General features: G+C 38.9%; 1 protein-coding gene across 8 annotated transcripts in view; it reads left to right on the forward strand.

Moving 5' to 3' along the window:
- ELMO1 (engulfment and cell motility 1) overlaps window positions 1–13207 on the forward strand; it is a 592800-nt gene that overhangs the window by 299031 nt on the left and 280562 nt on the right. For all 8 annotated transcript variants that reach the window (XR_004026459.1, XM_003268937.4, XM_030796572.1 and 5 more), the window contains one exon: window positions 11241–11345. Coding sequence is in view for 7 of the 8 variants with exons in the window: in XM_003268937.4 (XP_003268985.1) it covers window positions 11241–11345 (105 nt within the window). In the remaining variant the exon portion in view is untranslated. The remainder of the gene's footprint in view (window positions 1–11240; window positions 11346–13207) is intronic.

Genomic DNA, 13207 nt, shown 5'->3' on the forward strand with positions numbered 1-13207 from the left:
AATTATTTCACTAGCTATTAAAACCAAAAAAAGAAAGCTGAGAAAATGATACCTGGAGTGAGAGAGAGAGAGAGAATGAGAACATAGTTCACTCTCTACCCCAAAATATTTTTTATTTTTATCTAAAATGTAGTGATGCTCCATAATTTAGGGCACGTCATTGAAAATCAAAGGCAATTTTCTAATTGGTTTTTGTTCATTAAGAGCCTATTCGCTACAGAAAATTAGGATGTGGTTTATTGAACATGAGAGAGACATGGGTCTATTATAATGTCTGAGGAGGTGGAGAAATTATAACTTTTATTAAAAAGATAGGCCAGTCGCGGTGGCTCACGCCTGTAATCCCAGCACTTTGGGAGGCCAAGGCGGGTGGATTACTTGAGGTCAGGAGTTTGAGACCAGCCTGGCCAACATGAGGAAACCCTGTCTTTACTAAAAATACAAAACTTAGCTAGGCATGGTGATGCATGCCTGTAATCCCAGCTACTTGGGAGGCTGAGACAGGAGAATTACTAGAACCTGGGGGCAGAGGCTGCAGTGAGCCAAAATCATGCCACTGTACTCCAGCCTGGGTGACAGAATGAGACGCCATCTCAAAAAAAAAAAAAAATAGATCGACCGGCTGCAGTGGCTCACACCTGTAATCCTAGCACATTTTGAGGCCAAGGCTGGCAAATCACTTGAGGTCAGGAGTTCAAAATCAGCCTGGCCAGCATGGTGAAACCTCGTCTCTACCAAAAATACAAAAATTAGCCAGGCATGGTGGCAGGCATCTGGAATCCCAGCTACTCAGGAGGCTGAGGCAAGAGAATCGCTTGAACCTGGGAGGCGGAGGTTGCAGTGAGCCAAGATTGCACCACTGCACTCCAGCCTGGGCGACAGAGCGAGACTCTGTCGCAAAAAAAAATAAATAAAAAATAAATAAAAAGATGGATCTCAGGTCCACTCTGCCAGAGGGAATAACGTTGATTGAGGAGAACCTGCATTGGACATCTTTGTGAAATTCCCAGCAATGTTGGGTTGTTGATCAACCTGGTTAAAAGCCCATGCTCTGAGTTCACTGTCTGGCTTTGCCACATAACTGGCTCTGAAACTTTCTTTGGGCAAGCTACCCAATTGTCAGTGCTTTAGTTTTCTTCGGGGGTTAATGACAGTATCTACCTGGTGGGAGTTTTGTGAGGATTAAGAGCTCCATATGCAAGACACTTTGCGCAATGCCTGGTGCATAGCAGGCATTCTTTTATTGAGACTATTTGCTAATTAGTCACGTAGTTCTTTAAAGGAACCCTAAAACTCAATTACGTTGTTTTTTAACTGTAAGGATTTTTTGAAAATAGCAAATGAATGCCTGTGGAGGGGTGTGATTGATAAAAGGAGGCTTGAAGGGCATAGTGGGTGCAAAATTCAAAGAAGATTGATAACTCTTGAGCCATGGGATCTTCTCTTCCATCAGCTTCACTAACATATAGCTTTGGGGAATTGTTAGAATTAGGTTCAGAGATACTAATTTTTTCCCACTAGATTTCCTTTCTTATGTATTTATTTTTGAAACTCATATAGCAACACTAGAAATAGGTCTGAACTAAATATCATGTGTTTCTCTTTTACATTTGGCTCCTCTCCTGTGTCAGCTGGCCTATGCTGCACAGTGGCTAATATTGATCAGCCTACATTTTTCTTAAATACAGTTTTCTCAGTCTATGTAAAGTCTAAATGCTAGCAGTACCAAAATAAACGCATTCAACTTCTAAACTGGTGGTAAGGAAAAAAGTAGGAACAAAAGATAGTTGAGACATATTGTCCAATGAAATCATTGCCTGTCATGCCACAGCCAGGTGTGAGGTCTGGGGCAAGCTTCCAAACTCATCTGAGCGGCAGTTTCCTCATCAGTAGAACTGGGATAAGAATAGCACCTACCAGGTGTGAGATTTAATACATGTAAAGTGCAAAATAGTGCTAACACCCAGAATGTACTTAGCAAATGTTAACTTCTTAAATGTTACTGTGTTCATGAGAATCCAGTGTATCAAAGTGAAAATAATCAACTTGTGTGTAATGGGGAGGAAGTTTTACTCTTCTTTACTAAATAACTAAAAACATTACAAAATATTTAATGGCAAGTTACTTGTTAGACTTAATCTCTGGTCATTTATTTCCAATTAAGACTGGACCCCACTGTATTTGACATGTGGAATGGTTTTTATTTTTGTTACAATCATATTTATTTTGAGATGTATCCTTTTTATCATTAGTAGCAGTTCTAGTATTTTAGCAGTATCTAGTATTCTAGTAGCAGTATCTAGTATTTTAAAAAATTTCCGACATTGGAATAAATGAATCAGGATAAAATGCTAAAATAAAATACTCAAATCATTGCACTTATTCAACCTCTAGTTGTGGCGATGCTCTTTAAACTGTGGACTGTGGTTAATAGGCAGCACTACTCTCTCATAGTTTCAGATATTGCTTATTAGCTTATAAACAAAATTTCAGATAGCATGGGTAAGACAGTTTAGATGTACTCTTGAATAATGTAGAAAAGTGTGGGTTGTTTGATCCTCGAACAAGTGAACAGAAAGGCCTTCCAGCACCAAAGTTAGAAAAAAAATTGCCTTTAACCAAAATTGCCCTGGAAAAACAGAGATTCATGCTGTTTATCCAGGGACAAAATGAAAGTATGTCATTTCATACAAATTATCTGGATCATGAGGCAAAAGCAGTTTTCTTTCATACCTCTTTAACTTTTCTTTTTCATCTGTTTAATCTGGGGGAAAAAAAACTTGTCTTAAATTATTCACCATTTAGATCTGAATTTTTAAATTTTCTTATTTTCAGTTTTTTTTTTTTTTTATTTCAGTAGGATTTTGGAGAACAGGTGATGTTTGGTTACATGAATAAGTTCTTTAGTGATGATTTCTGAGATTTTGGTGCAGTGTACACTGTACCCAATGTGTAGTCTTTTATCCCTCACCAACCCCCATTCTTTCCCCCAAGTCCCCAAGTCCAGTGTGTCATTCTTATGCCTTAGCTCCCACATGAGTGAGAACATACGATGTTTGTTTTTCCATTCCTGAGTTACTTCACTTAGATTAACAGTCTCCAGTTCCATCCAGGTTGCTGTGAATGCCACTATTTCATTTTCTTTTATGGCTGAGTAATATTCCATGGTGTATATAAATATGCCACATTTTCTTTATCCACTCATTGATTGATGGGCATTTGGGCTGGTTCCATATTTTTGCAATTGCAAATTGTACTGCTGTATACATGCGTGTGCAAGTAAGTATCTTTTCCATATAATGACTTATTTTCCTCTGGGTAAATACCTAGTAGTGGAATTGCTGGATCAAATGGTAGATCTACTTTTAGTTCTTTAAGGAACCTCCACAGTGTTTTCTATAGTGGTTGTACTAGTTTACCTTCCACCAACAGCGTAAAAGTGTTCCCTTTTCACTGCGTCTATGCCAGCATCTATTGTTTTTTGATTTCTTGATTATAGCCATTCTTATAGGAGTCAGGTGGTATTGCATTGTGGTTTTGATTTGCATTTCCCTGATCATTACTGATGTTGAGCATTTTTTCCATATGCTTGTTGTCCATTTGTATATCTTCTGTTGGGAATTGTCTATTCATGTTCTTAGCCCACTTTTTGGTGGGTTTTTTTTTTCTTGCTGATTTGTTTGAGTTCTTTGTAAATTCTGGATATTAGTCCTTTGTCAGATGTATAGATTGTGAAGATTTTCTCCCATTCTGTGGGTTGTCTGTTAACTCTGCTGATTATTTCCTTTTCTGTGCAGAAGCTTTTTAGTTTAATTAAGTCCCATCTATTTATCTTTGTTTCTGTTGCATTTGCTTTTGGGTTCTTGGTCATTAAGTCATTGCCTAAGCCAATGGCTAGAGGGGTTTTCCAGTGTCATCTTCTATAATCTTTATGGTTTCAGGTCTTAGATTTAAGTCTTTTTTTTTTTTTTTGAGACGGAGTCTCACTCTGTCCCCCAGGCTGGAGTGCACTGGCGCCATCTCGGCTCACTACAAGCTCTGCCTCCTGGGTTCATGCCATTCTCCTGTCTCAGCCTCCCGAGTAGTTGGGACTATAGGCGCCTGCCACCATGCCTGGCTAATTTTTTGTATTTTTTGGTTTGTTTTAGTAGAGACGGGGTTTCATTGTGTTAGCCAGCATGGTCTTGCTCTCCTGACCTCGTGATCTGCCCACCTTGGCCTCCCAAAGTGCTGGGATTACAGGCATGAACCACCGTGCCCCACCTTAGATTTAAGTCTTTGATCCATCTTGAGTTGATTTTTGTGTAAGTTGAGAGATGAGGATCCAGTTTCATTCTTCTAAATGTGGCTCGCCAATTATCCCAACACCATTTGTTGGATAGGGTGTCCTTTTCCCACTTTATTTTTTTATTTGCTTTGTCAAAGATCAGTTGGCTGTAAGTATTTGGCTTTATTTCTGGGTTCTCTATTCTGTTCCATTGGTCTATGTGCCTATTTTTAAACCAGTTCCATGCTGTTTTGATGACTATCGCCTTATAGTATAGTTGGATGTTGGGTAATGTGATACCTCCAGATTTGTTCTTTTTATTTAGTCTTGCATTGGCTATGTGGGCTCTTTTTTGGTTCCATATGAATTTTAGGATTGTTTTTTCTAGTTCTGTGAAGAGCACTGGTGGTATTTGGATAGGAATTGCATTGAATTTGTAGACTGCTTTTGACAGTATGGTCATTTTCACAATATTGATTCTACCCATCCATGAGCATGGGATGTGTTTCCATTTGTTTGTGTTGTCTATGATTTCTTTCAGCAGTGTTTTGTAGTTTTCCTTGTAGAGGTCTTTCATCTCCCTGGTTAGGTATATTTTTAACTATTTTATTTTTTTGCAGCTATTGTGAAAGAAGTTGAGTGATTTGATTTTCAGCTTGGTCGCTGTTGCTATATAGCAGAGCTACTGATTTGCATACATTAATTTTGTATCCTGAAACTTTACTGAATTTATTTGCCAGTTTTAGGAGCTTATTGGATAAGTCTTTAGGGTTTTCTAGGTATACAATCATATCATCAGGAAACAGTGACAATTTGACTTCCTCTTTACTGATTTGGATACCCTTTATTTATTTCTCTTGTCTGATTGCTCTGGCTAGGACTTGCAGTACTATGTTGAATAGTGGTGAAAGTGGGCATCCTTGTCTTGTTCTAGATCTCAGGGGGAATGCTTCCACCTTTTCCCCATTCAGTAGAATGTTGATTGTGAGTTTGTTGTAAATGGCTTTTATTACCTATATCCCTTCTATGCAGATTTTGCTGAGGGTTTTAATCATAAAGCGATGTTGGATTCTGTCAAATGCATTTTCTGCATCTGTTGAGATGATCATATGATTTTCATTTTTGATTCTGTTTATGTGGTGTATCACATTTATTGGCTTACATATATTAAACCATCTCAGCGTCTGTGGTATGAAACCCACTTGATCATGGTGGATTATCTTTTTGATATGCTGTTGGATTTGGGTCACTAGTATTTTATTGAAGATTTTTGCATCTGTGTTCATCAGTGATACTGGTCTGTAGTTTTCTTTTTTTATTATGTCCTTCCCTGGTTTTTGGTGTTAAGGTGATGCTGGCTTCATAGAATGATTACGGGAGGATTCCCTCTTTCTCTATCTTTTGAAATAGTGTCAATAGATTGGTATTAATTCTTACTTGAATGTCTGATAGAATTCAGCTGTGAATCCATCTGGTCCTGGACTTTTTTTGGTTGGAAATTTTCTTTATTACCATTTCAATCTCACTGCCTGTTATTGGTCTGCTCAGAGATTCTATATCTTCCTGGTTTAATCTAGAAAATTGCATATTTCCAGGAATTTATCCATCTCTTCTAGGTTTTCTAGTTTATATGCATAAAGGTGTTCATAGAAGCCTTGGATAATCTCTTATATTTCTCTAGTATCAGTTGTAATATCTCCCGTTTTGTTTCCAATTGAGCTTATTTGGATCTTCTCACTTCTTTTTTTGGTTAATCTCACTAATGGTCTATCTTTTTTTTTTTATCTTTTCAAAGAACCAGCATTTTGTTTCATTTATCTTCTGTATTTTTGTTGTTGTTGTTCGTTTCAATTTCATTTAGTTCTGCTCTGATCTTTATTATTTCTTTTCTTCTGCTGGGTTTGGGTTTGGATTGTTCTTGTTTCTCCAGGTCCATGAGGTATGACCTTAGATGGTCTGTTTGTGCTCTTTCAGACTTCTGACGTAGGCATTTAATCCTATGAACTTTCCTCTTAGCACAACCATTGCTGTATCCCAGAGGTTTTGATAGGTTGTGTCACTATTATCATTCAGTTCAAATAATTTTTTAATTTCCATCTTGATTTATCTGTTGACCCAGTGATCATTCAGGAGCAGGTTATTTAATTTCCATGTGTTTGCATGGTTTTGTGAATTCCTGTTTGAGTTGATTTCCAGTTTTATTCCACTGTGGTCTGAGAGAGTACTTGATATAATTTCAGTTTTCTTAAATTTACTGAGACTTGGGCCAGGCACAGTGGCTCACACCTGTAATCCCAGCACTTTGGAAGGCCGAGGCTGGTGGATCACCTGAGGTCAGGAGTTCAAAACTAGCCTGGTCAACGTGGCATTCTAAAAATACAAAAAGTAGCCGGGCATGGTGGCACGCGACTGTATTCCAAGCTATTCGGGAGGCTGAGGCAGGAGAATTGCTTGAACCTGGGAGGTGGAGGTTGCAGTGAGCAAGATTGCGCCACTGTACTCCAGCCTGGTGACAGAGCGAGACTCTGCCTCAAAAAAAAGAAAAAAAAATTACTGAGACTTGTTTTGTGGCCTATCATATGATCTATCTTGGAGAGTGTTCCATGTGCTGATGAACAGAATGTGTATTCTGCAGTTGTTGGGTAGAATGTTCTGTAAATATCCATTAAGTCCATTTGTTGTAGGGTATAGTTTAAGTCCATTGTTTCTTTGTTGACTTTCTGTCTTGATGACCTTTCTAGTGCTGTCAGTGGAGTATTAAAGTCCCCCACTATTATTGTGGTGCTGTCTATATCATTTCTTAGGTCTAGTAGTAATTGTTTTATAAATTTGGGAGATCCAGCGTTAGATGCATATATATTTAGTATTGTGATATTTCCCTGTTGGACTAGTCCTTTTACCATTATATAATGTCCTTCTTTGTCTTTTTTAACTGCTGTTGCTTAAAAGTTAGTTTTGTCTGATATAAGAATAGCTACTCCTGCTTGCTTTTGTTGTCCATTTGCATGGAATATCTTTTAACCTTTACCCTTTACCTTAAATTTATGTGAGTCCTTATGTGTTAGGTGAGTCTCTTGAAGGCAGCAGAAACTTGGTTGGTGAATTCTTATCCTTTCTGCTGTTCTGTACCTTTTAAGTGAAGCATTGAGGCCACTTACATTCAATGCTAGTATTGAGATGTGAGGTACTATACTATTCATTGTGCTATTTGTTGCCTGAATACTTTGTGTTTTCTTCATTGTGTTCTTGTTATATACACAACATATATGTATGGTGAGATTTATGCTTTAAGGTCCTCTGAGATATATGCTTTAAGGAGGTTCTATTTTTTTCTTTTTTTCTGAGGATTTGTTTCAAGATTTAGAGCTCCAATTAGCAGTCCTTGTAGTGCTGGTTTGGTAGTGGCGAATTCTCTCAGCATTTGTTTGTTTGGAAAAGACTGTATCTTTCCTTCACTTATGAAGTTTAGTTTCACCGGATACAAAATTCTTCGCTGATAATTGTTTTGTTGAAGGAGGCTAAAAATAGGACCTCAGTCCCTTCTAGCTTGTAAGTTTTCTGCTGAGAAATCTGCTGTTAATTTGATAGGTTTTCCGTTATAGGGGGGGGGGGGGGGGGGGGGGGGGGGGGGGGGGGGGGGGGGGGGGGGGGGGGGGGGGGGGGGGGGGGGGGGAGCTGTTAAAAAAAAAAAAAAAAAATTTGATAGGTTTTCCGTTATAGGTTACCTGATACTTTTGCCTCACAGCTCTTCAGATTTTCTTTTGTCTTAACTTTAGATAACCTGTTGACTGTCTGCCTAGGTGATGATGTTTTTGTGATGAATTTACCAGGTGTTCTTTGAGCTTCTTGTATTTGGTTGCCTAGATTTCTAGCAACGTAATTGAGGAAGTTTTCCTCAATTACTCCCACAAGTATGTTTTCCAAACGGATTTCTCTTATTCCTTAGGAACACCAATTATTCTTTGGTTTGGACGTTTAACATAGTCCCATACTTCTTGGAGGCTTTGTTCATTTTTTAAATTCTTTTTTCTTTGTCTTTGACGGATTGGGTTAATTCAAAAGCCTTGTCTTTGAGCTTTGAGTTCTTTATTTTGCTCGTTAATTCTACTGCTGTTACTTTCCAGTGAATTTTGCATTTCTCTAAGAGTGTCCTTGGTTTCCAGAAGTTCTGACTGTTTTTTATTTATGCTGGCTATTTCACTGAAGGATTTTTCTTTCATATCCTGTATCCTGTTTTTTATTTCTTTAAATTGGTCCTCATCTTTCTCTGCTGCCTCCTTGAGTAACTTAATAATCCACCTTCAGAATTCTTACTCTGGCAATTCAAATATTTAATCTTGGTTTGGATCCATTGCTGGTTAGCTGGTATGATCTTTTGAGATATTAAAGAACCTTATTTTGTCATATTACCAGAATTGTTTTTCTGGTTTCCTCTCATTTGGGTAGACTAAGTCAGAGGGAAGATCTGGGACTCAAGGACTACTGTTCAGATTCTTTTGTCTTACAGGGTGCTCCCTTGATGTGGTGTTCTCCCTCTTCTCCTAGGAATGTGGTTTCCTAAGAGCCAAGCTGTAGTGATTGTTTTTGCTCTTCTGGGTCTAGCCAGCCAGCAGAGCTACGCAGCTCCGTGCTGGTACTGGCAAGTGTCTGCAGAGTCCTGTGATATGATCGGTCTTCAGATCTTGCAGCCATTGATACCTGCACCTGCTTCAGTGGAGTTAGCAGGGGAATGAAGTGGACTCTGTGCAGGTCCTTGGTTGTGTTTTTGTTTAGTGTGCTGGTTGCCTCCCAGGGAGCCTGCAGTGGTGATCCAGTTCCTTCAAAGGGTCTGTGAATTATCTCGGCTTTCCTGGTATGTTCCTGCGGTAGTTCTTGGAACAAAAGTTCATGATGTAAGTCTCCACATGCTACTCTATCCTTCCGAATGGAAGCTGCAACTGGTCCTGCCTCCTATCCACCATCTTGGAAAAGCTGGCAGATGTGCATTTTCAGGATAGTTCTTGGTCATTGTTTTCAGTAATTAATGGTGAAGAGTAGATTGCTAATCTTAGTAAGAGTCTTGTGATGTTTTTGCTGGGTGATCTCAAGTAGATAGAGAGTTCAGATCAGCCAGGCCTTCTCCTCTTAGGCATATTTGTAACAATTTTTTATTTGGGTAAATTTATGGGGTACAAGTGTAATTTTGTTACGTGGATACACTGAATAGTGGTGAGGTCAGGGCTTTTAGTGTATCCATCACCTACATAGTGCATTGTACTCAGTAAGCAATTTCTCATCATCCCACCCATTCCCAGCCTTCTGAGTTTGCATTGTCTATCATTCCACACTCTATGCCCATGTGTGCAAATCATTTAGCTCCCACTTCTATGTGAGAATATGTGACATTTCACTTTCTGTTTCTGAGTTTTTTCACTTAAAATAATGGCTTCCATTTCCATCCATGTTGCTACAAAAGATATGATTTCATTCTTTTTTTATGACCAAATAGTATCCCATTATGTATGTGTACTACATTTTCTTTATCCAGTCATCCATTGGTGGACATATAGGTGGATTCTATATCTTCGCTATTGTGAATAGTACTCAATAAACATAAGAGTGCAGATGACTTTTTGGTATAACGATTTCTTCTTCTTCTTTTTTTTTTTTTGAGACGGAGTCTTGCCCTGTTGCCCAGGCTGGAGTGCAATGGCATGATCTCGACTCACTGTAACCCCCGCCTCCCAGGTTCAAGCTATTCTCCTGCCTCCACCTCTAGAGTATCTGGGATTGCAGGCACGCGCCACCATGCCCAGCTAATTTTTTGTATCTTTAGTAGAGATGGGGTTTTACCATGTTGGCCAGGCTGGTCTCAAACTCCTGACCTCATGATCCACCTGCCTCAGCTTCCCAAAATGGACTACAGGCACGAGACACCATGCCCAGCCAATTATTTCTTTTCCTTTGTGTAGATACCCAGTAATGGAATTGCTAGATTTAATGGTAGTTCTATTTTTAGTTCTTGAGAAATCTCCATAGTGTTTTCCATAGAGGCTGTACTAATTTATATTCCCATCAACAGTATATAAGCATTTTCTTTTTTCCCTTTTCTTGCCACCTGTTATTCTTTGTCTTTGTACTAGTAACCATTCTGACTGGTGTGAGATGGTATCTCATTGTAGTTTTCATTTGCATTTCTCTGATGATTACTGATGTTGAGCATTCTTCCATATGCTTGTTGGCCATTTGTATGTCTTCTTTTGAAAAATGTCTATTCATGTCCTTTGCCCACTTTTAAATTGGATTGTTTTTTGTGTTGCTGAGGTGTTTGAGTTCTGCATATCTGTAGCTATTATTTCATCTTTGGGGTTCTGTGTGTTGTGTGTGGTGACCCTAAAGACCAGACAGGAAGGTTCTCAGAGCAGACAGATGTCAGGACCCTGTGGATATCTGAACTTTATCCAGTGTCTGTGCTCAGAGGCCTGTGGACTGTGTAGCCCTGGACAGTTCACAAAGCCCATCAATGTATGCAGCTGTATTTAACCTCCCAAATAAGGATGCAGAGTCAAGGTGTGGGTAGGTCATGGTTTCCCTGGAGTCAGCTTCCGAATTAAATACCAGAGGTGTGGCTTTATCCCAGTTTTTTTCTACCCAAATGCTGTTGGTTTCATTTTAGTGCAGCCACCAGAAATAATTTTTGCATCATTTTCTTTTTCTCACAATGTCACATGTCTAAGAATAATCCTATATTTGAATCTTTAGCTTGGTTTCCTAATCCCAGGTATAAAATTTGGTTTTGCTGTCCTGAGGAGCAGTAGAAAGAAGTCCCTGCATCCACCTCAGTAGGTTTACGTGGAGATAGAAAATGTCATCATGTTTGATTATTTGGAGCTTGCCTTGTAGCACTTCACTCTTGAGGAGGGAAATCGGATCTCTGGTGGTTGGTAAAATCTGCTGAATAATTCACCTTACCGTGATTTTGTTTTACTCACAGAATCATGTCAACCCTGCCATGGACTTCACGCAGACTCCACCTGGGATGTTGGCTCTGGACAACATGCTGTACTTTGCCAAGCACCACCAAGATGCCTACATCCGGGTAAGCAACAAGGCCCTTTTCAGATATTGTGTGTTTCCTACTTAATGTTAATTTCAAACTCACAGATACGGAGGGATTACCTTTAGATGAGTGACCCCGTATTTTCTTAGTAAACTAAAAAAAAAAAAAAAATCAGAATTAAGTGAGATCAATCAGGGGACTGAAATGGGGATTTTAACTTTTATTTTTTTTCTTTTGATGACATTTAAAAATACAGTAGATACTGGGAAAACATTTCATGTAGTCCAATATTGAATTATGACAAAAACTCTTAAATAACAAGGAACAAAAATGAACTACCTACCAGAAACCTGCATGACTCCAAATTCAGAGGCTGTTGAGTCTGACACTGGAGGAACAATAAGATAAACAGAAACAAAGAGAAAAATGAGAGAGATGGGGAAGGCAGAGAAATGCCTTCTTACATTTCACGTCAGACTCGTCAAATTCTAGTCACAAAGGTAGATTAATTTGTGGGTGGAGCAGAAGGAAGTGGGGGACTCTGTTTTCTCTGTGAAATGGAAGATGCCACCTGCTGACTGGGCATTGCTGGCATGGAGAATGAATGAATGGAAGCCTAAGGTGACAGTGGTGGAGAAGGCTCTCATCTATCAGGGCTGCTCGGTTGGAGCCCTAGATTTGTGCTGACACCTCTCCCCTGTCCTCAGGGTGAAGAACCCAGACTCAGTCAGGATGAGGTAGATCCAAGATTGAGATCAGGGAAGGATATGAATAAATGGGGCAGGGGAATTGGTGAGTGGTTAAAATGATGACTAGATGTAAGCTTAGAAAGTATTTGATGAACAAGTCACCTAAATCAGGAAGAGTAAGGCTGAACTTAAAATATGGTAAGAGCATGTCCATTAATCTCACATTCTCTGTTGGATTCTCTGTATCACTGGCTCCCTGGAGACCTGGGTTCGAGCCTGGCACTGTCATCATCTAGTGATGTCAGTGTGGGCAGTTCCTTTGGTCTGGGCTCATGTTTCCTCTGTAAACCAGAGAGACTTGACGGTTCTTAGTTGGGACAGTATTCATTCCCCTAGAGAGCATTTGGCAATGTATGGGCATGTTTCTTTGGTTGTCACCATGCCTAGTGGTGTGCTACTGGCCAAAATTTGTAATCTATGGGACTGTCTGCACAGTGAAAAACTGTACCACCCAGCAGTGACCTCCTTGAATAAGGCCATGCCAGATCACTGAGTTCTCTTTAGGCAATATATTTTAAATCTGTGTATTGTTCTATATGTATATGGAGTTTGGGAAGCTTTGACCTATTCTGAAATATTATTTGTAATGTGATTATATAAAGAATTTTATTGTCATTTCTCTGAAAGGTTTGGGATCAGGTGTTTGGTCAGAAATACAGTCCCACATAAGAAAATTGTTTTTCCATAAAACTTTGATTTGACTTATATGTGAATATATTTTTTGCACAGATGGTTTCTAAGAATGTAATCTGCTTTTGTAGTAAGTAAATTAATATTTTTGAGGTACCACGTAGTATAGCCTTGGAGAGTTGAGCGTGAAAAGTAGAAGCTAAGTAGAAATTGAATTTACCATTAACTGATTAATGTTCATGGATGAGTATTTCTAAAACTGGAGCTTATTGATGCTGAATGTATTGTTAATTGCATAAGAAGCATATGTCTCATGAAAAGTAATTTAATGTTTTAAGCCTGTTTTCCTCAATGTGTTCTTTAAACATTGTAAGTGAAATGAATACCATGGCAGCCTGACAAAACTTTATATTTGATAAGGACTTAAAAGAAAAAACCTATTTGTAAAGAAAAGTGTGGCGTTTGGTCCACATGCACTTTTCTTTATTGGTTAGACTTTCCTGTATCTCAGATGACTTTATT

The sequence above is a fragment of the Nomascus leucogenys genome, chromosome 17, assembly GCF_006542625.1.
Source record: "Nomascus leucogenys isolate Asia chromosome 17, Asia_NLE_v1, whole genome shotgun sequence".
Classification (NCBI taxonomy): domain Eukaryota; kingdom Metazoa; phylum Chordata; class Mammalia; order Primates; family Hylobatidae; genus Nomascus; species Nomascus leucogenys.